The sequence below is a fragment of the Penicillium diatomitis genome (genome assembly GCF_028827545.1).
Source record: "Penicillium diatomitis strain IBT 30728 chromosome Unknown utg000017l_segment0_segment0, whole genome shotgun sequence".
In the NCBI taxonomy this organism is placed as follows: Eukaryota; Fungi; Ascomycota; class Eurotiomycetes; order Eurotiales; family Aspergillaceae; genus Penicillium; species Penicillium diatomitis.
Window position 1 is genome coordinate 179427 of NW_026623190.1, and position 26415 is coordinate 205841.

At 51.8% G+C, this 26415-nt stretch overlaps 10 protein-coding genes across 10 annotated transcripts; 6 read left to right on the plus strand and 4 right to left on the minus strand.

Moving 5' to 3' along the window:
• Positions 1-705: 705 nt before the first annotated feature.
• On the plus strand, positions 706-3897 carry N7539_009417 (putative vacuolar morphogenesis protein AvaB; the record flags this gene model as incomplete). Its single annotated transcript, XM_056939012.1, has 5 exons — positions 706-2206; positions 2286-3104; positions 3171-3279; positions 3329-3778; positions 3837-3897. 5 exons carry the CDS (start codon positions 706-708, stop codon positions 3895-3897), a joined length of 2940 nt encoding a protein of 979 aa, XP_056785734.1.
• Positions 3898-4091: 194 nt separating this feature from the next.
• N7539_009418 (uncharacterized protein) lies at positions 4092-4373 on the minus strand (the record flags this gene model as incomplete). The annotated part of the gene is made up of 1 exon (XM_056939013.1): positions 4092-4373. One exon carries the CDS (start codon positions 4371-4373, stop codon positions 4092-4094), a length of 282 nt encoding a protein of 93 aa, XP_056785735.1.
• Positions 4374-4722: 349 nt separating this feature from the next.
• On the plus strand, positions 4723-7323 carry N7539_009419 (uncharacterized protein; the record flags this gene model as incomplete). Its single annotated transcript, XM_056939014.1, has 1 exon — positions 4723-7323. The coding sequence occupies one exon, from the start codon at positions 4723-4725 to the stop codon at positions 7321-7323; it is 2601 nt and encodes an 866-aa protein (XP_056785736.1).
• A 2883-nt stretch (positions 7324-10206) lies between these two features.
• Positions 10207-12665, plus strand: N7539_009420 (CFEM domain-containing protein; the record flags this gene model as incomplete). Its single annotated transcript, XM_056939015.1, has 3 exons — positions 10207-10269; positions 10346-10516; positions 10587-12665. 3 exons carry the CDS (start codon positions 10207-10209, stop codon positions 12663-12665), a joined length of 2313 nt encoding a protein of 770 aa, XP_056785737.1.
• A 371-nt stretch (positions 12666-13036) lies between these two features.
• Positions 13037-15308, plus strand: N7539_009421 (uncharacterized protein; the record flags this gene model as incomplete). Its single annotated transcript, XM_056939016.1, has 4 exons — positions 13037-14382; positions 14484-14558; positions 14633-14915; positions 15012-15308. The coding sequence occupies 4 exons, from the start codon at positions 13037-13039 to the stop codon at positions 15306-15308; spliced, it is 2001 nt and encodes a 666-aa protein (XP_056785738.1).
• Positions 15309-15471: 163 nt separating this feature from the next.
• On the minus strand, positions 15472-16766 carry N7539_009422 (uncharacterized protein; the record flags this gene model as incomplete). The annotated part of the gene is made up of 4 exons (XM_056939017.1): positions 15472-15773; positions 15872-15975; positions 16055-16474; positions 16561-16766. The coding sequence occupies 4 exons, from the start codon at positions 16764-16766 to the stop codon at positions 15472-15474; spliced, it is 1032 nt and encodes a 343-aa protein (XP_056785739.1).
• Positions 16767-17774: 1008 nt separating this feature from the next.
• N7539_009423 (uncharacterized protein) lies at positions 17775-19393 on the minus strand (the record flags this gene model as incomplete). Its single annotated transcript, XM_056939018.1, has 2 exons — positions 17775-19201; positions 19258-19393. The coding sequence occupies 2 exons, from the start codon at positions 19391-19393 to the stop codon at positions 17775-17777; spliced, it is 1563 nt and encodes a 520-aa protein (XP_056785740.1).
• A 481-nt stretch (positions 19394-19874) lies between these two features.
• Positions 19875-21641, plus strand: N7539_009424 (CocE/NonD family hydrolase; the record flags this gene model as incomplete). The annotated part of the gene is made up of 1 exon (XM_056939019.1): positions 19875-21641. One exon carries the CDS (start codon positions 19875-19877, stop codon positions 21639-21641), a length of 1767 nt encoding a protein of 588 aa, XP_056785741.1.
• Positions 21642-22297: 656 nt separating this feature from the next.
• On the minus strand, positions 22298-24468 carry N7539_009425 (uncharacterized protein; the record flags this gene model as incomplete). Its single annotated transcript, XM_056939020.1, has 5 exons — positions 22298-22421; positions 22482-23120; positions 23193-24207; positions 24264-24378; positions 24466-24468. 5 exons carry the CDS (start codon positions 24466-24468, stop codon positions 22298-22300), a joined length of 1896 nt encoding a protein of 631 aa, XP_056785742.1.
• Positions 24469-24821: 353 nt separating this feature from the next.
• N7539_009426 (E1 ubiquitin-activating protein AOS1) lies at positions 24822-26330 on the plus strand (the record flags this gene model as incomplete). Its single annotated transcript, XM_056939021.1, has 4 exons — positions 24822-24858; positions 24939-24996; positions 25066-25258; positions 25341-26330. The coding sequence occupies 4 exons, from the start codon at positions 24822-24824 to the stop codon at positions 26328-26330; spliced, it is 1278 nt and encodes a 425-aa protein (XP_056785743.1).
• Between the last annotated feature and the right edge of the window lie 85 nt (positions 26331-26415).

The following is a 26415-nucleotide window of genomic DNA, read 5'->3' on the forward strand; positions in this document are numbered from 1 at the left end:
TTTCTATCTTCGCGTGCATTTCTCAGATACCAAATATCATGCGCGTTCACTTCACTTCGGCTTCGATCGTGTTTGCCAGACGTTCATAGATATTGATCACGTGATTCCGAGGTGAGACTACTCTGCTTCATGTCCGTGTACTTGACTTGTGTCGCAGGGCGTAGACGTCGTGGCCAGGTTAGATTCAGTCACTTCTCAAGTACCTTCAGCTGCATTGAGCTTAGAAAATCTTGGTTGACATGAGCGATCAATTTAAACCAAATGCCTGATCTGATGGAAAACGTCGTGATGTAGTTACGCAGTACGAACTTGGTCTCCTATACTCTTCTTTTTTGAGGCTCCTCAAAACAATTTTAGACACAGAGCTCAGATATGCCAACGCTTCTCTTAATTTTGTTTGTCATACAGAGACTGTGGTGCACTAATGGTGGCTTAGTATCCAATACCTCAATTGCATACTTGTCGGGTACAGGAATCCCCCCATGTCAAGGCCCAACAAGCGACCGCCTCAGGCATCAGCACACCCAACACAAGACGTCACGAGCTTATGGTCCGGGCACGGGGCATGCGGAGCGGGAGACAGGACATTGACAGCCTTCTGCTACTCCTTCTCACCAATATTACGCCCACAACCATTCCCCACCCCTCTGAAGTCTGTGGGACATGAATTGAAGACAAGAACCACCTCTTCTACCGGCTCGCGCGATGTTATCCGCATTCACCGCGCGGCCGCTGGTCGAGCTCAAACCGCGCGACAAATCGAGGATCGAGTCCGTTCTCGCATATGGCGACCGCCTTCTGACGGGACTCAACAATGGGACTCTGCGAATTTACCGGGTAACCGATGACGGCAAGACGGAATTGCTGCGGGAGCAGGAGAAATTTGCTCGATATAAGATCGAGCAGCTTGCGCTGGTGAAAGAGGCGAAGGTTCTGGTGTCGTTGTCGGGCGGATATGTCAGTTTACATGATTCGCAGAGCTATGAGGCCCAGGAACAATTAGGGGCAACGAAGGGTGCTTCGACATTTGCTATCACGTCGAATGTGGTAAATGATCCTGATACGAATGTTCCTGCGATTGTGTCGCGGGTTGCGGTGGCGGTGAAGAGGAAGATCATGATGTGGACGTGGCGGGATATGGAGCTCGAGGCTAGCCATCTGGAGTTGAGCTTTGCCAGTGCGATCAAGACTTTGACATGGGTTTCTGCGACACGGATCGTGGTTGGTTTGAGCTCGGGGTATGTGATGGCGGATACTGAATCGGGCCAGATGAATGAGTTGCAGGGGGCCCCGGGGAGCATGGAAGAGACTGGGCGCTTTACGGGCGTTGGTGCTGCGAGCATGAGCTATATTGGAATTGGTGGTGCGGCACCGCGACCACTGGCTACAAGGCTACGCGAAGGACAGGTCTTGCTGGCAAAGGATATCAATACGCATTTCATCGATGTCGACGGTCAGTCGCTGGGACGACGCCAGATTCCATGGAGCCATGCGCCGGTGGAAATTGGGTATTCATACCCGTTCTTGCTGGCCCTCCACGATACAGCCAAGGGTATTCTTGAAGTTCGCAACCCAGAAACCCTTTCTCTATTGCAGTCCATACCACTACCGTCAGCGAGTTTCCTGCATATCCCGCAGCCGAATATCAGTCTTGCGCATGCTGGAAAGGGGTTCCTGGTTGCGAGTGATCGAACCGTATGGCGCATGGAAGCTCTGAGCTACGACACGCAGATTGATGCTTTGGTGGATAAGGGGTATCTGGATGAAGCGATCAGCTTGTTGGGCATGTTGGAGGACGCTCTGATTCAGGACAAGCCAGGTCGACTGCGTAAAGCCCAGCTCGAGAAGGCCCAAAGCCTATTCGCCGTCAAGAAATACCGGGACTCTTTGGATCTGTTTACTGAGGTTGCTGCGCCACCAGAAACCGTTATTCGGTTGTACCCTCGACTGATTGCGGGGGAGCTGTCTGCCGAGCCAGAGCAGAATGGGGAAGATGCCAAGACCAACGGTAACGGCAGTGGAAATGAAAATGGTCAAGCAAATGGGGATCACAGTGACAGGTCGTCGGAGACGACTCCTGAGCCGGCTCCAGAACCAGCTACTGCAATCTCGTCTCTTCGTGCACCCTCGGTCCGATCATTGTTGCGACGGCCTGACGAGGGAAGTGACACGAGCAGCATTCGAGAAGAAAAGAGCAAAGACAAAGGTAAAACAGACCCGTGCCCGCAATGTCTCCATACTTTACTCAGATTCACGTTTTGACGATTGCTCACACGATCCCCTAGATCTCAGAGGTTCAGTGCGTGAGCTCCAGGGCTACCTGGCAGATGTGCGCCGACGCTTCCAGCGGTTCCTTGGCCCCGACGGCTCTCTCAAAGCACCCGTTCCGAGCGAAGCCGACGACGAAGCAAGTGCTTCCGTCCTGAAGCTTCTCGATTTCCCATCCGAAGAAGACTTCTTAGACACTCTGCGCGCCAAAGCACGCTTAGTAGACACGACTTTGTTCCGAGCACACATGTACGCCACGCCGACCCTGGCTGGCTCGCTCTTTCGCATCGCCAATTTCTGCGACCCAGATGTTGTCATGGAACGACTTGAAGAGACAGGCAGATACAACGATCTTATTGATTTCTTACATGGCAAAAAACTGCACCGGCAAGCTTTAGAGCTTTTACATCGATTTGGACAAGAAGAATCGGGCCTCCTCGCTGGCCCTACACGAACGATTGGTTATTTGCAAAACCTGCCTCCTGATCAGATTGATCTGATCCTCGAATTTGCTGAATGGCCGATTCGTGAGAATGATGATCTAGGCATGGAGATTTTCTTTGCTGAGACTGAGAATGCAGAGAACTTGCCTCGATCTCGGGTGCTTAAGTTTCTGGAGAACATCGATGTCAAGGTCGCTGTTCGCTACCTTGAACATGTTATCCATGAGTGGAATGATCTCTCCCCTGATTTGCACCAGAGACTGTTGATGCTGTATCTTGATCATATCAATGCTGATAAGAACGAGACGGCGTGCAAGGAGAAGTTCCTCAACATGCTTAAAGAGAGTGAACAGTATTCGCCTGCCAAGATTCTGGATCGTCTGAACCGAGAAGGTAAGTATGCTTTTGCAGAAGAAGCCTATGTCGATCGCGATTTACAAGTTTTTAACAAATTCCTAGATCCCGATTTTCACGAGGCAAGGGCCATCATCTTTAGTAAGATGGGTCAGCATCGACAGGTCCTGGAGATCTACGTTTTTAAATTGGAGGACCATGAGAAAGCAGAAGAGTAAGTTAGACACTCTCGTCTGGTGTAATTCGTTGCTCATCATCCACAGATACTGTAACCAAGTCCATGTCTCCAGAGGTCAAGCCAAGCCTGAAGAAGAGGAAGAGGCATCAATCTACTTGACTCTGCTGTCCCTGTACCTCATGCCGCCGCATGGATACCCGGCTCAGAATGGCCCAGCACTCGCAATCCTTGCCAAACACGGGTCTCGACTTCCGGCAGAGGCAGCACTGAAGCTGATCCCCTCGACACTCCCAGTTCGCGATCTCGAATTTTACTTCAAAGGTCGGATGCGAGCCGCCAACACCGTGTTCAACGAGGCCAGGATCGTGGCCAGCCTGCGAAAGACACGCGATCTGCAGCTGCAGGCCCAGCTGGCTTTGGGTGAAGGTGTTCGGGGCGGGGGAACTCGAGCTCGCCACGTGAATATCACCGAGGAGCGGATCTGTGGCGTTTGCCACAAGCGACTCGGTGGAAGTGTGATCAACGTGTTTCCCGAGTATGTACTTCCACTAGCCTCCACGAGGGTCTGCCGTCCCCATGCTAACTCGTCGCAGCAACACCGTCATCCACCTTGGTTGTGCCAATCGCATGGCCAGTGGCATTCGAGCCGGATAGCATCATATCCATTTCCTTTCATCTCCGTGCTTTCTCACCTGCATTCGTCTGGGAGATTTCGTCGTTGCACCTGCTTCAGCGTGGGGTCGATGTCCTCCCCACGACTCCTTGTTGGTTTCGCTGTATGTTTTGATTTTTTTTTGTTTGATACCCAGTGTACTGTAGTATATCAATTGCAATTGGAAAGCCGTGAATCAAGCATCCTCCTCCACGACTTCCTCGCCGTAGTTTTCCTCCTCCCGGGCTTCCTTCTCCGAGACAGCACCCTGTGCCTTTTTATCTTCTTCCATGCGCTCGGTTAGAAAGACATTGATCTCCTCCTGTAGCTGTGGAACGAGAGCTTGCAGTATAGTCAGATGTGATTGCTTTGCAGCGAAAGAATCTTTGCTGGTATCGACAGCGATAGCGTGGGAGAGAGTCTTGCTTGAGTCGGGCGCAGCGTAGACAGCCTTGAGAGTAAGATCGTTGTTGGCCATTATGTGTATGATGTGGCGTAGTCAAGCAAGCCTAGGTAATGTCCGATTGCTGGGCGAAGGTATTATGCAAGAACGAAGATCAAGGATGGGAGGGTGACGAGAGAGACAGAATGGAATGGTGGGGTCAAAGGAATACTGCAGGGGGACTTTTGAGCAAAGAAAGACTGCGATCGGCGGAGCCGCGGACTATACCCGATCGAGAAAGCTTTCTGGGGCAGGGCATTCACGACTGGCCGTACCCAATTCAACCTGGGCCGGGACGCACCCAAATCACAGGCCCCCCCCCCCCCCCCAGCAGTCCGCCATTTCCGGCAAGCAAACCCATTAGGGGCCATGGATGACACTTGCCATGAAGCCTACCGTTCGTTTGACAAACTCGCCTGGGCGTGCTGCCACAGGTGCCCCGGCCACCGGCTACCGGAACCCTTCGCAGATTCATACTCAACATCGGCCACGACCACCCTCGGACGACGAAGACGAGGACGACGACGAGGACGAGGATTCTGACGAAGAAGATATTGGTCGACCAGTCTCCTCCGGAAGTGATGCCTCTTCAAATGTGACCACTCTGTCAGCTGCGCCTATCACTCCAGTCACCACGCATCCCCACGGCTCAAGCTATTTCTCCCCTCAGAAGCGCTCCACCTCAACCAACACTTCGCCTCAATACGCAGCCCGCGCAATGCCTTCGGACTCTTCGTCTAGTCGCAGGCCGCTTGGCCGTGGTCCTTCCATCGAGTTGCCCCGTCATCGGTCCAGACAGCATTCACAAGGCTTCTTTGAGCCTTCATTGCCCACCGCCGCCTCATCGGAGCAGGCATCGACGAGCTCGGCCTCGCGGATTGCGGCCCAGGCTGCTATGCAACAGATGAAAAGAACACATAGCACACCTCATCAGATCGATGAGACGAAGCGTAGCGAGAGCATTTCTCCTCCTCTGATGCCCCTTCCTCTACGAGTCAATCAGCCTTCTCCCTCTCTACCCCCTCCAACGAACGCACCCAATGTGGCTACAACAGCTGCAAGCATCGTCTTCCCCCGCACAGCCGGTGGTCAGTCGACTTCTGAAACTCATGTCCCCGAGAAGCAAAAGATCAAGAAACTCTTCTCCAAACCGAAACATATTGGGATCAGTCGCGACAAGGACCATCGGGACCGCGGGTTGCCTTCACCGAGTAAGCTGCCTAGCTTATCGCGTATGGTCAGCGCTTCAACGACTAGTCTGGTCGACCTTCCCTCAAACAACTCGTCCATGTACAACTTGTCCAACGCCTCTGTCAGCACCGTGGTACCGGCTGATCGGCCCCCCGCGCCTCCAGAAAAGGACAAGGACAAGGAGAAGGACAAGCACAAACATCATTTCCTATCTCGGCAAAAGCTCAAACTGAAAGACCGGGATGATCACTACAATCTGCCGCTGTCTTCGGCATCCAGCAACTCCCGACCAGCTGATCCCAACGCACCTCAATCTCTGTACTCCTTCACGAGTCCGGCTTCTCCGGCGCCAGGTGCCACCTTTGGAAAGTCGGTCAGTGGGCTGGATCTGCTGCATGGTGGACGGGCACTTCGGGAGAAAAAGAAGGAAGAGAAAGCTCTTGCAGAGTCTGATCCACTGGAATGGCTTGCCACCTCAGTAAGCGGAGCCACAACACCTGGAGGAATCCCAGGGCCATCCTCATTAACCAGCCCGTCGGGTGTTCTGGGCGACGCCTTGATACGGGAGGCCTTGCAAGGGTTCGGACTGAATAACATGTCACCGGAAGATGCGTGGGATCTTCTCAAGGCTAAATTACTGGTCATCTTTGACGGGGAAGATGTGCGTATTGCCATCGAGGATCTGAACAAGCTGGTGCTGGTCCACCTGCAATGCTGCGTTCATAAGCGGGCGCCGACCTCGATAATCGCAGATCTTCAAGAGCTACTAGAGACGGGATTTGCAACGCTAAATCACAGCTCTTTGATAGGAATTCCCGACGAAAAGCTGGTGCCTCATCTTGTGCAAGCATGGATGCTTGTTTTCGGTACAATCCTACCGTTTGTCCAGGCCGTGTTCCTCCCCTTAGATCTGGAATTTAAGGGGCTGGGAAGTCTTATGACCCCTCGCGAGGCTCGTGAATTTTGGGGCGCGCTTCCTGCCGGTCAGGCACTCGACGTACGGAACATAGTCCTGATTGCGTTTCGCGATCGCATCATCTTGAACCGTTACGAAACTTTGAAAACCACCTTTTCGCGACTGTCGTTGGATAGTATCAACTCAGGCTTCTCGACCCTGAGTGTTACGACCAAGAGCAGTGCTGCCGCCGGTGGACGTCCCGGTACCGCCGCATCCCTTGATGCAGCAATGGGCAGCTACAACTCGCAATCTTCGACTCACCTCAGCACCGGTGCTGCCGAGAGTTACTCGTCAGACTCGATGAGCGCGCTGGTGCGCCCACTGAGCAACGATGAGCGCAGTCGAGCCGCATCCAACACGTCTTCCAATCCTGATCCCCTTATCTTCTCCTCCCTGACTGCCCAAACATCAAATCAACGGCCCACGATCATCCACCATGGAAGCTCGACAGACTCGTCTCATGTCATCACCGAAACAGTCGGCCGCATGCTCCAATGCATCAGCGTGCTAGCCAGTGTTCAAACCGATGACCAGCCCCAAGAGTACATAGAGGTTCTCGGCAAAGCTCTGAAGCACAATTGGCTTGGTCGAGGCCGTACCGGCCGCGATCGGCGTGGCTTCGTTGGTGCCAAAGTCCGCCCAGTCATGGTTGGTGGAACACCCACCCTCGACAATGGCGACTTTTTGCACGCTGGAGGACCTGCACACGGCGGCGGTACGAAGAGTATGGCTGGCTCGAGATCGAGAGGAGATTCGTCCTCGTCTGAATGGAGCGGGCGAGATGCTCCTAGTACGAGTTTGCGCGGTGGTAGTCGCCGTGAACTGAGCGTTCTCTAGGTTCTGACAAGGTTCTGGACAGAAATATCATGATGATGACAATCCTCTCTCCTTTCCCGCTATTTTTTCTTCTGCGATGTCAAGAACTGAGATGAATTACGATTTATACAGGACGTGGATGGGACGGCGCACTTGGATGTCCTCGATTGCATCCTAGGTATCCTTCATTTGTCTTCCTATATTTATGAGACCTTGCCTTCGACCTACATAGATACCACTTGTATATTTTGGTCCATTTGCTCCATGAATTTCAATGATACTACCTGTAAGACGCAATCACATTCAGCTGCAAACCGAGAGGTGTCTAACTATCGGGTTGAGAGGGTTCATTCCGCTCATTTGCTGAAGAGCCTGAAGTCGCCCGGCGCGTTGGCCTCCCATCAGGGCCCCATCTGCGATATAACTGAACCTTGAATCAATGCGTATGTCATTGACGCCAGCAACCCCTAGCGTGATGTTATCATAATGGGCATGGATCCAGCTTGTACTGTTGAAAACTGACGTGATGGCTGCGAAAAGTAGGTTGTGTCATGTGTTGAGGTGGGGATGTAGTTACGTATAGTTATCTCGTGTACAACATAGTTATACTGCGCGGGAAGTTGATCTTCAAGTTAGGGTCAAGTTTGAGTACTTCGGGCACAATCACTCCAATCAAATGTAGTTGCTTAACTATTGACATTTGGTTGTAGTATAAAATTTATTCAGGCTCACAGTTGGATATTGCATTATACATATTCCTGCAAAGGAATATTCCAATAGGTACTCTACGTTTCGGCATGCTGGCCACTAGTACATAGGGCAGCGGGCGGGTAGCGTGGTAGACATGTCTACATATGTTAAGCAGATCCATGCTTTCGACCACCAGCTTCCTCCTCTGGAGGTACCTGAAATGCCATCCAATTAAGTAAAAAACATTCGTCTATTCAACCATAATGTTATACTAGTAAGCTCACTCTAGCTGTACACACTACATAAAAGTTTTTTGAGACCCAACGTGCGGTTGTGGTAATTTCATTGATTACGATATTCCCTAAACTCACTATGCTGATGTACCGCAGCCGGCGTACTGGCTTGACGGATCTTGAGGTGCATGGAACTACATTGTATTCATTCAGATAAAGTTAGACGGGTAAGCGAAGCTGGAAATGGGACAGCTACAGTAACTCGTTTATGAGAATGAGACGTTGTTCCTTACATCTTGATTAGGAGGACACTAGTGGCTCGGTCGTCGAAAGCTTAACTAAATCAATGTAAGTTGGCTGGGGTCCAGAACACCAAACCTGCATATCGGCAGTTTGGCAAAGTCAAATCAACCGTTTAAGATATCTCGTGGACGATAATCTTGAGCAGGTGACTACATGTAGGTCCTCATCTCCACATGCAGGATCCAGACTAGCAAGGCATGCTTCAATAAGAAAACATAGGACCATCGACCACGCTAGATAACGAGGAGAAGAGAGATGGGTGATTCACAACGATTCCTAGAGGCCTAGACCATCAGCAGAAGCTGCAAGATGATGCGGCGGGTAGACCACTGCAGGCAAACAAGCTTATATTGAAGCCCTGAACAGATTTGGAATATTTTGCCTGGAAGATGTACAAGCTGGATGACCGAAGCCAGAAAGAAGAAGAGAATAAGGTCATCCAAATAGTGGTGTCGATTCCAGAGTGTTCACGACTGTCCACAAGCTACTTGATAGATCGCATTGTTGTAATGTGAGATTTATGACCGGTGAGCGAACTCACCAGCCGAGCGATCGTTCAAAGTCTCTTGCAACGCTTATGGTCTCTGGCGCTAGCTAGGTTATAAGCCACAAATACCTTATTGAGAAAGATGAACAACTTTCCTCCCTCGCTCGACTGCTGGATCATTCCGAGGGCGCTGTTGTCGATCCAAGGGATTCTCTCAAAAGGGTTTGGTAGCCGGGCCCGCTTTCTGGAGATTCAAGGGAGCGCCCGCCCCTTACTGGTTCAATCGCATCTATGGCAGGCGTTGAATGTCCCCGAGTAGTATAGAGGAGGCTGGTACAAGCAGTGAGGACAGTAGAATTGGCCGACTATACCGACGAAAGCAGTCTGGTAGGGGGAGAAAGCAGCCATATACAGAGGCTAGATCAATCATAGGATGCAAAAGCGTGCGACTTCTTAAGCCCCGAGGAGATCGTCGAGGAGCAAGGAATGTGGAAAGTCATTGGAATGCAGTTGGGCGATACTCGTGGCACATTGGAGCAAAGAAGCGACGGCCTATCACTGGACGTGAACAAGCGCTCGGCTTCCTTTCATTGGCGAAAGTTCATTGATCGTAAAGGGAGACCTCGCAAAGCCCTTAGAATGAGGTGGACACGATGCGAGTGCGGGTACCTGGCACAATGCGGGTGGTGACCGCCAATGTCGAGGTACCTGTTCCTTCCCCCCTCTTGTCGGGTATTTCATTCTCGAATGCACAGAGAGCATTACGGACCTGCAGCGTACAGCTAAGAGTAGCACTCAAAATTTGCAGCATTTTTAAAAAAGCTCCCAGCTTTGCCTCATCTGTCTCCATGGATACGAATTCCTGCCTCAAGGGGCCGGTCCGGATTTGACTACGAACAACATTCTAGCCGGACTTGTTGTTGATCAACAAAGTCCACATGGAGGTCAATAACATTGAGAAGCTCAACGCACAGCTGAATCTACAGGATATAAAGAATGGTCAGTATCGCGCAGTCTTCTTGTGGTTTCCTCATCGCCAAACACGCCGACAAACTCTCGCTAACCTCAGTCCTTTTCCAGCTCGCTCTTTGAATTGGTGTTATCCGGAGGCGGATCCAATTGCTGTCTATCGTTGAAATTCGCAATCTGCTTTCATTTGAATCAACTGTGTCCGTGATGGCTTCGTCAACCATGAAGTCAGTCGTCTGGCTTTCCTTCTTTGGCGCGGGGGCAATGGCCCACCCCTCTGGTTTGGTAAGCATTTCCCATTGTCACACAAGATATTCCCACACAAAAGATGGATCAAACACTGACCAAGTCGCGTGTGCAGTGGTGGGGAACCGATCAATGCTATCCAAGCCCTGAAAAGCTCGATAATGCCTGTCTTCCCAGTCAAGAGGCTGGGTTTGACTGGTCCGAGCTCGGCAATGGAGATAACTGGACCTTTGAGGGGTTCAACTTCAACGGCTTTGATGCCAGTGATGTTTGTGGCAACTCTGGTGTAAGTCGACACTCAGCCGGACCATGATGATATCGCAGACGGGAACCATGGTTGCTGACATACCATACAGGGCAAGTGTATCCAAGCCAAGTTGTCGCGCGATGACAACTACGACATCCGAGTCGAGGCCACCGACGCCCCTTTCTCCGTGAGCAGTCTTCGCATGTCGACTTCGCGAGACACTCTGGTCATCATGAACTATCACATGCCAAGTGGCTCCATCTGTCGCCAATATGTGCAGTCTACCCTTGACGGCGTGGACGTCACCAACGAGCAGTGCGGTGGTGCCGTGGCCGTGGACTTCACTCTGCCCGAGGACAGCAAGTTCGGCGAGTGCGATATGGCTATCCACCGCATGGACTTTGACTGCTCGTCTGGTCCCAAAGGCCCTCCTGAGATGCCTCAAGAGGAGACTCCCGTGTCCAGCCACCAGGCGCCGGTCAGCACCGAGATGTCGTCTGCTCAGTGGACTTCTGAGCCTGCCACCAGTCATTGGACTTCTGAGCCTGCCACCAGTCACTGGTCCTCTAAACCGGTGCCTCTGGTTAGCACCGAATCATGGACTCGCCCAACTCCATCCTCCGTGGAGACTTCCATGTCTTTCACGCACATGGATCCTACGCCCTCTGAGGCTGCGCATACTCAGCCGTCATTCACGGACCCTGCTCACACTGAGCCTGCATACACTCAGCCTGAAGAGATCAGATCCACCGTGAAGGTTGTCGAGACACCGTCCATGCCCGCTAGCAGCCGCGATGTCCACACTACCCCAGTCGCTGCTTCAACGACCGAGGAAGTCAGCGAGTCGTCCACCTCTTGCACATGGACTACAGTATCTGGCTCGTCGTGGACTATTCCTAGCATCGCTGATGCCACTGAGCCTGCCACTTTGCCCGCGTCTACTCACTCGCTGCCCGCTATGCCCGCTATGCCCACCAGCGTCGACCCGACCACTGCCGATGTCATCGAGAGTACTACCAGCTGCACCAGTGCTTGGATCACGTACATGACCCCCGTCGAGACTTGGAGCACTTCTACCATCTGGTCCACTGAGCAGATCACCGTCACTTCCTGCGCGCCCACTGTGACCAACTGCCCGGCTCACTCTAGCGCAGTTGTCACCAGCACCTGGGCTGTGTCCACCACCATCTGCCCGTACACTTCAATGAAGACTTCTTCGACGCTCACTACTTGGGTCCCCAAGACCTCTGAGAGTCGTCAAGCGAGCTCCACGGACCTTCCCCAGATGACTACTGCGGATGTTCCTCCTCCCGCCAGCACTTCCTTTGTTCCGGCCCCGTGCCCTGACGTTGTTCCCAAGTGTCTGAACACCTGGCTGACGATCCCCAAGTGCGATTCCAACAGTGATGCTGCCTGCTTCTGTCCCTCATCCGAGTTCACTGAAAAGGTCACCACCTGTATCCACTCCTGGGGCCAGAGCAAGGACCAGATCCAGGATGCCCTGTCTTACTTTGCCGGTATCTGTGCTCCTTACGTTCCTATTAACCCGGAGATCATTGACATCATTAAGCCGTGTCCTACCGGCTCCTGGAAGGAGGAACCTCATCACTCTTTCAGTGAACCTGCTCCCGTTCAGACCGAGTCCTCTCCTGTTCATGCCACCTCGTCTTCGACTGCAGATCGTCACATGCCTACTTCGGTCACCGATTCGTCCGTTCACTACACTCACCACTCTTCTCACGGTGTGACTGAGCCCGGTCACACTCACACTGCGCCCTATACTGTCATTACCTCGGTTCTCGCTCACGGAGTCTCTCCTGTGACGAGCGCCCCCATGGGCCACATCACATCGGCGCCGACCTCATACAAGTGCCCCAGCACCACCATGACCTGGTCGTCGCACACCGTCACTGTGCCTCTGGTCGATTTCACGACCATCCACTCTGGCTCTCACAGCTCTGTCGCGCTTGTGCCTGGTACCTCTGGTAGGGAGCAGCACCATAGCACCCGCACTTGCACGACGACATCTTCATCTTCCTTCTCTACCACCACTTCCTGCACGAGGACGACAACCGCTGCTCATGCTCAAAAGCCCACGGCCACTGTGCCCGTCTCGAACGCTGGAGCTTGCCTCTCCTTCTCGAGCTTGTGGGCCGTCAGCATCTTTGTCGCCTTCATGTGGTTGTAGTTTTCCCCTTAATTTCTAATATTTCAGTGTATGTCTGACTACGCACTTATCCTCATCAAATATCAGACACAAGTTTTTCACCCAACTCTACTATGTCTTTCCTCCCTTGTATCCAAGTAGAATCGCGCGACTGACTCGTAGTATTGTCAACAATGGAGAATCTTGACTTGTTATAACCAGCGTTTTAGACTTCCCTACCTCATGCCGTCGAGTCTAATCACCTCATTTTTAGGGTGGAGTTGCCCGTAAAGCTCCTCGGCATGTGGAGAGCGGGAGCGTCTAGAGGGGCTTCATGTATGGGAGCTTAATCCATCTTTCCGCTCGAACAAGTAACCCTCTCAGTTCTCTCTGTGCTAGCCGACTCAGCATCGATGGCGCATCAGAGTGACAGCTCCCGCAAGAGAATTCGACTGTCATTTGCATGCAATTATTGTCGCTCTAAAAAGACCCGGTGTGACGAGGAGCAACCTTGTCGCAATTGTCGTCAGGCTGGAGTCGACTGCATCACTACCGACAAGCGACGCGCGGGTGCAGTTGTCTCCAGCCGACGACGCACCATTGTCGCAGCGACGCCGGCGAGTGCAGGCTCTCCCAGTCCACAAGACACGCCTTCGACTCCAGAATCCCATTTCTCAAATTCTTTACCTGCTTCTAGTTCTGCTGCTGCTGCTGCTGCGGCTCCGAGTGCAGGGACTGTTCCCGGCCGTGGTCAGAGCAATGACCGGCCGCTCCTGTGGAGTCAATGTTGGGGCCGGGAGGGCTGGCAAACGGGTCGCTTGCCCTTGATGCCTCGATTTGTCGGCGCGAGTACTGTTGAGATCATGACCGAGTGGCTAGACATGGCACTTTATCGTCTCAACGGGCCGAAAATACATGCCTTGTCGCCGGTGATTAACGATCGCTTTGCGGCCGTAATCCCGGACAAGCGCCCTCTACTGCCTTCGCCGGAGGAGATCCAGAGTTGTTTTCAAGCCTACTCAAACACCGTGGGCCAGATGTTCCCCTTCCTCGACCCGGACACGATAGGAAGCGAATTTATCAATGAAGCGCTCGACCGATCGAGACATGCTTCGGATGCGAGTCAATGCGCACTTGTGTACTTGACCATTGCCGCCGGGCAGATGGCGATGCCCGTCTCGGACGGTACGAGCAGTTTGGTCTCTTCGTACGTCGCATATTGCAATACGCTTCTGGGTCACATAGTTGCTGTACGCAGTTTAGGGGCTGTTCAAGCGATTCTCCTCTTCTCCATGGTCCTGCGCAGCTGCGACAAGATCGCCTGGGCCTGGGATATTCTCGCCATGGGCATATCCATGGCCCAATCGATCGGAATCAATCAAATCACACATTCAACATCAACATCACTGAGCTCCAAGAATGGGAAATACAGAACATGGTGGTCTATGTACGTCTTTGAGAAAATTCTTGCCTTTGAACTAGGCCGACCATCTATGGCGTGGGACCGCGACCTATCCAGTACCCTTGCCTCGACTCGGTCCCACGATACTATGGAAGATGAGGACCAATCGTTCTGGCAGACTTCACTCAGTCTGGCAAATATGCTTCACGAATTACAGGAGAGATCGGCGAGAACGTGGAGGAGGGAGACTTGGCTGTCTCAAACCGTCGAGCAGGCAATTGAAGATAAGCTTCAGACTGGAGGGGAGCTCATCGTGCTTTTATCCGAATGGCAACGGAATCTGCCAGGTCATCTCAGGTCAGTGTTGAGTCTGTTGAGTCTGTTGAGCAATCAACTTGATTTTACACGAGGAAGCAAGAATTCGTCTCTAACTTACTTGGCCTCCTTTACCTTTGCAGACTCGGCTCCACCTCTTTGCCGAAAACCCGCAACGGCGCGCGGGCGGCATTCCTTGCGTATTACTACAATCTCGGGTTAGTCGATCGATCTCGGATTCTTTGAATGGAAGGTGTCTCGTCATACTAACCTTTGGAACCCAATAAAAAAGTGTAATGTTAGTCCATCGATCAACACTCCTAGTTGACCCAAACGAGTTACGGGAAGTGATCGAACGATTTGCATCCGACAAGCCATGGCGCCAAAGCCTGCTCAGTGGACCGTCCATGGCCACCGAGTCAGCCCGTGAGATGGTCAGACTATTTGTACCGCTAGTCGACTCAGAAACACCGAATTACCTGACACTTATGACATCGCCTCTTGCGGCTGTATATGCTCTCGCTGTTTCGATCATCCGCGAGAAGAGGTCGCTGCTTGTCCGCTCAGACTTTGAGGTATGTCTTTTAAATTGAGCAGCGTCACTGTCCAAGAAAAGGAACATGGTGGTGATAACGGTGACGGTGGTGACTAATTACAAGAGCTGAAAATAGTTGATGAAAGCTGGTATGCAAATCAGTCGGCATTACTATCAAAAACACAGCACTATCACGAACTTTGACGACATCATGCTTGATCTGGAGAGTCACTTGTCCCAGATCTTGGAAATTCCGGTGCCCACGAGACTGGAAACCACGAGCTTGAGCTCGACTAACCCCATTTTGAATGACGCTGTCTTGGAAGAAAGCGCTCAATTTCCACCAAATACGTTCGCCTGGGGACCTTCTAGTCTGGACTGGGTCGGATGGGATTGGAATGATTTAAGCCATTTATTTCAGCATAGCGAATGAATCAGAATTGAAGTTGAGGAAGGAAGAAAACGGCTATCCTTTATTTCTGAACTATTGAGTATATGGGCCATCCTGTTAGTGTAGTACGGCTATATGCTTGTCCTTCCACCAGGCAAAGAGTCTTTCCTTTCCCGGGGACGGTAGCATCATCTCCGCCATGGGATTAAGCCATCTGCTCCAGATAAGGAATCCCGGTCAACTTGTAACCCCTCTCCGTGAGCTTGACCGGCTCGCGCGGCGAAGAGCGCTGATAAGGATCTGGTTCTCCATTTCGCAGGACAGGCAGGTCCACAATCATCGCAGCGTTGGGCCAGTGCGTAGTCATCTTGGTCTGCTCAAAAGCCTGCTTCTTGATCTGAAGCTGCTCTTTGGTTGCGTCGGCCACGGGCATGAAGCACGTGTATACGCAGAAGCGAGGCTGGAAAGTCTCGGACGTGACGTTGTAATGAGGCGTGCGAGAGTCCCCTGCATCGAGAAAGCATTAATTTGATGTGCACACAAAAACATCCCAAGTGAAGAATTGCATAGCAGGGAAATTCTGGCATGCGAGCAAGTCCACCTACAAAGAAGCAAGTCACCGGGCTCAGCCTCGATCTTGACCCATTCACATCCGTGATCCTTGAGCCATTTCAGACCCTTTTCTGTGAAGCCGTACCACTCCTTGGTCCTGTAATGTGCTGTCAGTCTCAAGCTCTTCCTCCTAAAAGGAATGAAAATGGCCGAGACAAGCTCTGCTCAAGACCTACCATGACCAAATCTTCTCCTCCTCGTTCTTGAACTCCTCATGGAACTGCTCACTCAACTGATGAGCACCCTTGCAAACAATCAATCCACCATCCTTGGGCCCATTGGGTAGCAAATTGACCAAGCCCTGCAAGCATCGGAACCCGGGTTTCTCGGGATCCTGATCCTGGTGAGGCCAGGGCTTGTTGGGCTGGATATCTTTGCGGTTGGGGAAACCAACGCCGATTGAGTCAAAGGACACGATCAGGTCCTGGGTGCCATAGACTTTCTCAAAAGCCTCAATGACCTTGGCTTCTTGGCGGACACCCCAGGTGAAGGATTCGTGGGAGACGGCGTAGCCCAGGCACATGCCCTTCTCATTGATGTCGGGAAGATGGTCCTTGTGAATGGTGGACGGGTCGTCTCTCTTGAAGCCCAGACCGCTGTAACCAGTAAAGTCAGCTCCAATTTTGTTCTCGTTAGGGTTGTGATTCGTGAAAAACAAGGGCAAAGTGCAAATAGCACATACAAGCCCTCCAACCACTCGTAGATATCATCCGCATAACCAAGGGCGCGCTCACGAGGAACGGCGCCTTTGACCACAGCATATCCATTCTTGATCAAGTCATCGCGGAAATCACCATATGTGACACCCGTGCCTTCGGAGAATAAGCGTCCCGAGCCGGCAGTCAGCCGCGTGGAAGCGCTTGTGGTTTCAGTCTTTGTCGAGGCCATTTCGAGAGAAACAATCCTTCTTGGAAAAATGATTGTTGGAAAACCCCATCTGACTTGAAGTTTGCTTGATGAACGAGACAGACCAACTGCCTTTATACTCTCAATCAATGATAACCAGGTCTCCCATCCAAATGGAGAGTCTGATTGTGAAGTTGTGCCACTCTCTCGTCTTCATGGATGGCGAGGGCGCTACGGCTCGGCTGGCCGGTTCGGCTCGGTTCGGGTCGCTGCCAATCAACAAGGATTCACAGGACTCAGGACTCGCTTGAAAAAGAAATGAACAAAGTCCAAGCGTAAGTTAATCACAGCTCAAACCATCAGAGACTAACCCATGGCCCAGATTATCCGTTCAACAAATAACGGTGCCGGAAAGCGAGGTCGTTGAATGCACGAGGCCGGGGTTATTGAAACCGATCTCCACAGAATAACCTCGATCCCCCTCGTTTGCGAGGAGGCGAACCTATGATAGCGTTGTCTAAAGCCACAAGCCATGGACGACGTCCACATCCCGGAGTATTCTCAGGAAAACGTGCGTGCAAGGATGATAAATGTTATGAAGCTCGGGGGAAGTGAAGGAATGGAACTGTGGGGAAGCTGGGGTCCCGGGGAAGTGAAACAACTGCAGCAATTTGATGGTTGAGAGCTCCTTCAATCGAATATTGCATGTGTCAGCGAAAAGAAGGAAGTAAGAACATAATGAGTCCCAGATTTTGATTGCTTCGGATTTGCAGAATCTGCACTCCCACCGTAAGACTTTTGTACATTGTACATTGGCACACACTTCTTGCTTGTCTTGACGGCGAACGTTACATGTAAGGGAACCACTGTGAATCACTGCTCCACAGACAATTCAAGCTTTTTGCTAGTTTCGCTAATTTATGTTTACAAATTTTACCAGCCTACTGCTTAGTGTAAAGAACCAATCTAGGGGCCGTCTTTTTGAAATAGAAATAAAAAAAAATTCAAGAATAAAAAAAAAAAAAACTATGGCACATGCTTGATGACTTTCTACTTCGTCGCCTCGCTGCCGCCACTCCAAGCTCCAGCCCACACTCGAAGACGAGGTCCAAACACGTACACTGGAATCGCCATGAGTGCGAGGACACCGCAGATTATGACCTCGATGACCATCGTCCAGTCATATCCCACAGTTTTGATAGCAGGCAGTGTGGCATAACTCAGGCCGAAGGAGATAAACCCTCTTCCAGCACAGATGACGACCAAGAATGGCGCGGCGCGGAGAGGGAAGCTGTCCACGGCATAAGTAATACCAACGATGTTCGCTCCCAGGAAAGCAAAGTAGCTCGCATTGTAGCCGATGATAATTGCCGCTGGACTATACCTCTCAGGGTGAGCAGCAGCTTGTCCGTAAAAGACGCTGCAAATGACACCGACAATCACGGGGATGATGATGACCGGAAGACGGTATTCTGGCTTGTAGAGGCCATCATTGCGAGCGGTCAGATGCTTGATAACCAGATCACTTCCGTAGGCCAGAAGTGGCAGGAAGACAAGACAGTCAACAAGCTGACCCGCTTGAACGTAGCCCAAAGATTCGAAGCTGAAGCCGAAGGGAGGAGCCGTCAAGATCCCCGCAAAGGTAGCGGCCTGGAATATGTACACGCCCAGGTGGGCACCATTGAGCAGGAGGAGCCAAAGAATGGTAGGAATACAGAATCCCTGAAGCAGTTGCTTGTAGAATGTGGGTATCTCACGCAGAGTAGGCTTGGTTGAGAATGGCTTGAGATCGTTCTTCCAACTGCGTGGCGTGGGTTCTTCAACCTCCTCAACAACCGCCTGGTGTTCCGCGATCTTGGAGTTCAGCACCGGCTCACCGCGCATCGCTTCCTCGGTGCGGTCGAACTTGGATTCGAAGAGGAACAAGAAAGCAAAAATACCGATGACGGCATTCATGATGTTGAAGAATCCGTACCACCACCGCCATCCCCAGCTGCTGACCATGTAGGTGGAGACAACGAAGAAGACGCCGGCGGCAATGTTCTGGATGAAAATGAACCATCCAACCTTGCGGCCACGCTCGTGTAGGAAAAAAATCTCCTGAATGACCATTGGCGACAAGGCTTCACTCTGACCGGCGGCAAGGGACATGATGTTCCGACCGGCGATGTGGCTTCCAAGACTCGTCGAGCACTGGCACCAAATGCCGGCAACGACAAGCAAAACCATCGAGACAAGAAAGACCGGTCGACGTCCGCAGGTGAAAGCAAAGGGCATGGCGATGAGGTTTCCAATCCCCATGAACAGAGTTGGATAGGTCATAAGATCATTGGCTCGAGCTTCCTGGCCCGGATAGGATGCCAGAATCGAGGTGAAGATGGAACCCATTCCAGAGGCCAGGACGACAGCCGTGCAACTCCATGCGGAAACGATGACCAGGAAGACCCATTTGCTCCAAACCGATCGTGTCAATGGATCTTGGACGGGGAAGAGTAAGCGTTGGACCTATACCGCAAAGGTTTGGAAGCAATACCTCTAGGGTCAGATGTTGGCGTTGGAATCAACACCACCTCGCCATCGCGCATGAGCTTAACTTGTCCATCACCTGGATGCCCAGAAAGGGAAGCATCATTGGCGATCTCGACATGAGTGATGTCGGACTTCTCCATGTTGAATGATAATAATCCGTTCAGTCTTTGTTGGAAATAGTAGAAGTGGAGGTTCAGGTAGCGTCACCGTCGCACACGCAAAGAGCCCTCATGAGATAGGGCAAGCTTCGACACTTTTATACTTCCCACCCTCGTGGCTGTAGTTGGCTGAAGTGGAGGACTTCACCTTGCCTGGGATTACTGCCGCATCTCGGGGTCATTTTCCTGGGGTTGAATGTTGTGTCTCCACTTGAATTCTGGGGTCTCCGCTGAGATCGCTCCTCAACTCCTCAACTCCTCAACTGCCGAGATGCGCCCGCAAAACCGAACCGAAGCGAACCGGACCGCGGAATGTAGGCAAATCAGAGAAGCGTATTTATTATGCGCAAGACGCCCTCCGGAAATACAGTCAATCACAATAAAAAACAATCCGAGTTGATTTCCAAGCGAAAAGCAAGGAAGAAATCAATTGTTTGACGTCGAATCCCATCTCTTTTTCAGAATGACCGTCAAATTTAATGTCAATGTGCCTCATCAGGACTTGAAGGAGCCTGAAGTTGGCCATGGCGGCTATGAGGGGATGCGTCCACGCACTGAAGTTCTCCCAGTCGGACATGTCACTGCTGCTGGTGGGAGGCCCCTATCATGTGAAATTCTTGTCGAGCATGATGTTGCCATCCCAATGAGAGACGGCTGCAAATTATACGCCGACATTTATCGACCGCCCTCGGCTCCGGAACGCTCCGTGCCAGCTATTCTTTGCTGGGGCCCGTTCGGCAAGAAATTCAATGGTATTGACTCGTTGCGCATTATGTGCCCTTGGAACCTTGGCATTCCTGATGGCACGTTGAGTGGGTTGGAAAAGTTTGAAGCACCGGATCCAGCCGACTTTGTGGACCGCGGGTATGCCATCATCAATATTGATTCACGAGGAGCCTTTGACTCCGAAGGGCGCATGGTTATCATGGGTACTCAAGAGGCCGAAGACGGATACGACACCATCGAGTGGCTTGCCAAGCTGCCTTGGTGCAATGGACACGTCGGAATGGCTGGCAACTCACATCTGGCAATCATCCAATGGTTCGTTGCCGCCCTTCAACCGCCATCTCTCAAGGCCATTGCCCCTTGGGAAGGTTGCGGAGATCTGTACCGTGAGCAATTTGCTCGGGGTGGTATATATGGTGGCGATCTTTTCGATCACCTCATCGTGAAATGGATGTTGCGCGGTCGTAATGGCATGGAAAGCTTCCGAAAGATGTTCGAGGAGCATCCTGGCGCCAACGACTGGTGGAACGACAAGCGACCAGACATGAAGAGGATCAATATCCCGACTTATATCACTGGCACATACACAAACACCATGCACGGTATGGGAGCCATCCGGGGATGGATGGAGGTGAACACCCCTCACAAATGGCTCCGGTGGCATCCATACCAAGAATGGTACGACATCTGGGGCAACCGCGAAGGCACAGAGGAACTGCTCTCATTCTTTGACCGATACCTCAAGGGGGTGGAGAACAACTGGGAATCGACGCCCAAAGTTCGTATGAGTGTCCTCCGATTCGGTGAAAAGGAGCCTATCGCGAACGTGATCGAAGAGGACTTCCCGATTCCTCGCACAAGCTACCGCAAGGCGTATCTCACAGCCGACGGAGGCCTGAGCCTGGATAAACCAAGTCCCACAGCTGGAACCATCTCATACAACTCCGAGGATGCCAAGGACACCGCAACTTTCACATATACATTCAGCGAGCGGACACAGATCGTCGGCATACCCAAAGCTGTACTCTGGATGCGTAATGACGAGTACGATGACATGGATGTGTTCCTCGTCTTGAATAAGATTTCCGCAACAGGAGAGCGTCTGCTCAACCTCAACATCCCCTGGACCAATCTTCCCATCAAGAAGATTGCCGATATTCCCGAGGATAAGCAAATTGAGGTAATTCTTTACCAGGGTCCCACGGGTATTCTGAGGGCATCCAATCGCGAGATTGATCCCTCCAAGTCAATGCATCCAAACTGGCCCTACTACACTCACGTAGAGGAGAAGAAAGTGGAGCCAGGCACAGTTGTTCGGTTGGAGATTGGAATCTGGTGCATGGGTATCGAATTTGAAGCGGGCGAGAGTCTGCAACTCTCTGTGAGTGGCTTCTACCAAGGGTTTTCAAATTTCGGAACAACCGAGCACATTCGGAACAAAGGAAAGCACTGGATTCACACCGGGGGAGAACATGATAGCCACTTGGTTCTTCCTTTCGTTTAGCAACATAGAATACCTGCTGCGATCATGTATTAGACCCGATGAATGAACCATGAATATCGTTCCAGCTGAAGTTGTAAAGAGGTCTATACGTCGTACAGGTGTGAGCGCACACAGAACGCTGCCAGCTAATCAGAATCATGTCAAGAGCAAAGGTGCACGGGGCAGTGATGCTCTCGGGTCACAGCCTCTACAGGGTGGTGAGTCTGACAGCCTCGGCTTTTGCGTGGCTTGGCTCTCGGCAAAATAAAAACAAGGTTATCTTGGTTCATCCTGCCAATCACCTAATTTGGTCTAGCGTGGTGGACCCTTGCCGCTCATCAAGGTTTAAGCTCCGGAACTTGGTGCCGCCACGAAGCCAGACGGCCATGCTGGCATCTGCCTTCACGTTAACAAGCGTGGCTGTCTCGTTGGTTTACTCATCGCAGCTTCGTGACACAGAAGTCCTGGAGCGAGGCATTACCGCCATGCGAAGCTGTGATAGTGACAAAATCCAGACTCCTAATAATACCTCGACACAGGTAACCTTCGAAAGCTACTCCCCAGAATGAACGACAGCTACGGCGGTTGAGAGACTGCATGACTGGCCCGAAGCGTCGTTTCATTTGAATTCGTAATCGTCGTAACACATTAACGCTGCAACCACATGTTTCCCAGCCTCACCGAAGACCTCCGCTGGGAAAGAATCTTGGCCCGGCAAATCCATGGGCAATGATACTTTGGATGTCGATGTTGCCGTCGCTGCGGGGACTCCAAAGCTTGATCAGGATGTAACGACCGGAGCTAAAGCATATCAGTCATCAAAAGCACGCAATTACTCGAATCGAGAAAGAAGTGACATACAGCGGTGGATCGAATCTGATGCTGACCATACTCTTCTCACGCTCGATGAAGAAACGTGCGTGAGGTTTCATGATTTCACCGTTCGATGATGATTCAGCACCAGCGGTGGACGAAGTCGATGAAGGATGCGGCAGGGGATTCACAAGACTAGCTAAACGACGTCTTTGCTGTCGTTGTAACTCGACGCGGCGACGATAGACACTACCTGTGGTGCTATCGTCGAGATCCTCGTCATCACTCGTACTGTCTGAGCTCTCCAGGCACTCGTCCTCATCCTCTGCGACTGTCTCAAGTTCCATTACAGAAGGACCCTCGTCGTCGTCGTGATTAGCGAATGACTGATCGTCGGAATTCTCGTCGTAGTCAATAGTCAAGCGGATGTGAGACTGTGGGGCCGATCCATCCAGACCGGAGGGTACGAGTTCGGACGATGAATTTGTTGCGGGGGCTGTGAGGGAACCTTGTTCAGAGGGTTGCACAGGGGCTTGGTAAGAGTTGAAATATTCTTGAGAAGGCTGCAAGCCTGACCGTCTGTAGCGACGTCGACGGCGTGTGTGAGAGTATTGGATCTGATACTGGGTTGTGCGAGCAAGCATGTCATCGGCTGCCATCGACACGAAAACCATCCCCTCCTGAATACTGTTGCGAAGTCAGTTAGAGATATGGATCTGAGCCAAGTTGATGAATACAAGGTTCTTGCGTGAGACGTACGGAGAGTCAAAGCCTGTTCGCGGGGCCTTGATAACTAGTTTTCTCAAGCAGAAAGGCGCCTCGCCACGATGTCGAAGAACAATATTGCAGCGGCTGGACTTGGTGCAATAGACTGATTGATCGTTCAGGAGGACATTTTCTGGAAAGCCACTGTCCCCCTCAGGATCGAAAGTACCTCCATCGCAGCTTAGAATCTCCATCTTCAGAGGCCCAGGGACCACCTGACCTTTGTGACCATAGTTAAATCCCCGTAGACCTTCACTATTATCATCGGCATCGAGCTTTCGCCGTTTCAACCGACCCTGGCTGTCTCGGCCGGAGGAAGAAGAGGCGGACTGAGGCATGAGGGGCGGAAAGGATACCGGATCTGTTAGATTGCTCGCAGACCGTAGATCAGGACGAACCGTTCGACGACGTAGACTTCTGTATGTTGTGGTTGGACGAGAAGGGTCTGAGTTTGTATTCAAATTGTTGTCGGTTCCGGAGCCAGAGCCAGTTTGCTGCGAGTCCCACAAAGCTCTCCGCGTTGATCTGGACGGGACGGATTCAACTGGTGGCGGGCGAGGAATGCTGAATGACGCTGTTGACTCAGAGCGAGTGCCACCAGGCCTTCGCGATGAGTCCCATCCGGAGGTGAAGGCGTCAAACTCACCAAGCTCCTGATCCAGTGTCTCTAACGCGCGGCTTGTTTCTTCGGCGCTGAACCTGCTGTTTTCGGATTGCAGAAGACTTCGCAGGTAATGCAGGCCTTCACGATTGGATGGCCTGGTAGAGGTTGGGGCTCGCCGGTTCTCTTGAAAGAACGCTTCGAAATCTTCTAAATCTTCGTCAAGATTTTCAAAATTGAACCACATCGGTGGTGGCGGTTGCGGTTCCGTTGCGATTCTATCCAGTTCCGCCCTCAGCCTAACCTCACCCTCAACGCGCCGAGTCTCGATAATTTGCTCGAGCAAACGACGCTGCGGCGACGAATTTCGGTCGAGAAAGAATGGATTTTGCTGGTTGCTGGGATTTTCTATCAAAAATGAGAATGTGAATACTGTTTACGAGATAGGTATTCACAAAGCTAACCATCAAAGATATTAGGGGGTCGAGGCAGCGATGCTGGAGGATAATCGTAATTGCCGGAGTTGCTTGAATCTCTCGAGTTCCGAGAGTTCCCCGGCGGATTGCCAGAGTTCCCTGACTATGTGAGTGTCAAGACTGTCCGAATGAATCGCAAGATCGTGGGGCAAGCCATATTGGAGGCAAAACATGAAGATTCGAAACATACCATCTTGGTGGGTAAGTCCGGGCGGATATCACTCCCAAAGTGCCCGATTGCCTTCCTGTGAACGATATCTTCCAGGAAAGAGGGGGGCGTGAATTTGGGTTATCACAGAGATAAGACGTTTGCTGACTGTCCAACGAAGAATGCACCGGAATCAGAGGTGCATGAGGCCATGAAATGCAAAAAGATGTCATAAGGGAGAATCATGTGGACGAAGGGAAAGCCAACGCCCGACTGCACCTGCTACGAGACAGTGGTAACAATGCACGTGATTACAGATTAGATCATACCTTTGTGGGGAAAGCTTGAAGAGCTCCCTGGTCCCCTCTCTCACTACTCCCCGCAAAGTGTCCCTCAAAATGGCAGAAGTGGAGAATGGAAATACCATCAGCGCAGGTAAGAGATCCTCAAGATACTATGTGATATCTACTTGACGAGGCCATAAGGAGAGGAGTTCTAACTCAAGTTGACCCTAGATGAGATTGCGCTCTATGACCGGCAGATCCGGCTTTGGGGTGTGCAAGCACAAGAGAAGTGAGTTTCGTGAGCCGACCAGCCGAAGTACTAGGTGAGTTGGATTTTAATCGAAAACTTCTCCGACAGAATTCGGTCATCAAATATCCTCTTGATCACGGTTAAAGCGCTCGCCAACGAGATCGCCAAGAACCTGGTCCTAGCCGGCATTGGATCACTCACAATTATCGACCACGAGCCCGTCTCCGCGACTGATCTGGACGCATCTTTCTTCCTGGAGGAAGCATACAAAAATGAGGACGTAATCAAGCAAGGGAAAAACGTACTGGCACCCTTCGCCCATTGCGAACATGCTCTTGTGTCCAAGGCCAAAGGGAGCTGATATTGAAACTATTGAATAACAGCGTGCCGAGGTCGCCGGCCCTCAAATCCACCGCATGAACCCCCGAGTCAAGCTTCATATTGACACAGCCGACGTTCGCAGCAAACAACCCGATTTTTTCAGTCAATTTGACGTTACAATTGCGACCGAGCTCGACTTTGCTTCCTACACCACAATCAATGCGGCGTGTCGCATCGCCAATCGACCCTTTTACGCAGCTGGGCTGCACGGACTCTACGGCTATGTCTTTGCCGATCTCATCTCTCATGACTTTGTGATCGAGCGGGAGAAGTCCAACGGCCCAACACGACAGCAGGAAACACTCACGAGAAGCGTCGTAAGCGTGGCGGCCAAGACCGAGGGCGAGAAAAGCGAAAAAGGAAGCAGGGACAAAGTCATCGAGCTGGTCACGAAGCGCGAAACGTACTCCCCACTCCAGCTAGCCAATACCTCCCCTTTACCCGAAGAATTCACCAACAACCCCCGCCGCCGGAAGCAAGTCACGCCATTGCTCAGCTGTCTCCGCGCATTGTGGGAATTCGAAAAAATCTCCGCTGGCCGCAGACCCAGCTTTGCACACCAAGATCTCGAAGTCTTCACACGGCTAGCGCGGGAAAGTCACCAAGAACTGAAATTGGACCTCGCAACTCTCGACTCTACTTTCCTGCGCCAATTCCTCCAGAATCTTGGCTGTGAGCTCAGCCCCGTGGCAGCGTTTGTCGGCGGTGCCTTGGCCCAAGACGTGATCAATGTCCTGTCTGCGCGCGAGCAGCCGCTCCAGAACATGCTGCTCTTCGATGGAGAGAAGTTGGCCGGGCCTATCTATCCTTTGCATCCGTTCTTCCCGCCCGAAATGGATGTTGGCTCGCTAGCCGCTGTGCCACCTGTGGCTAACCCGATTCCCATGAACCCAACGACTATCACCAATCTCGCGAGTCATCCCGCTCCTAGCGCCGTTCTTAACAGTGCCGCAGATCTTCCCGCAAATCCGTCCTTGAATCCTGGATTATGAGGAGCATGATCGAAATCTATTGGGATCCAATGGCATATCTTCAACGGCAAGAAGCCATTGACATGAAGATGACGAATTTCTTTTT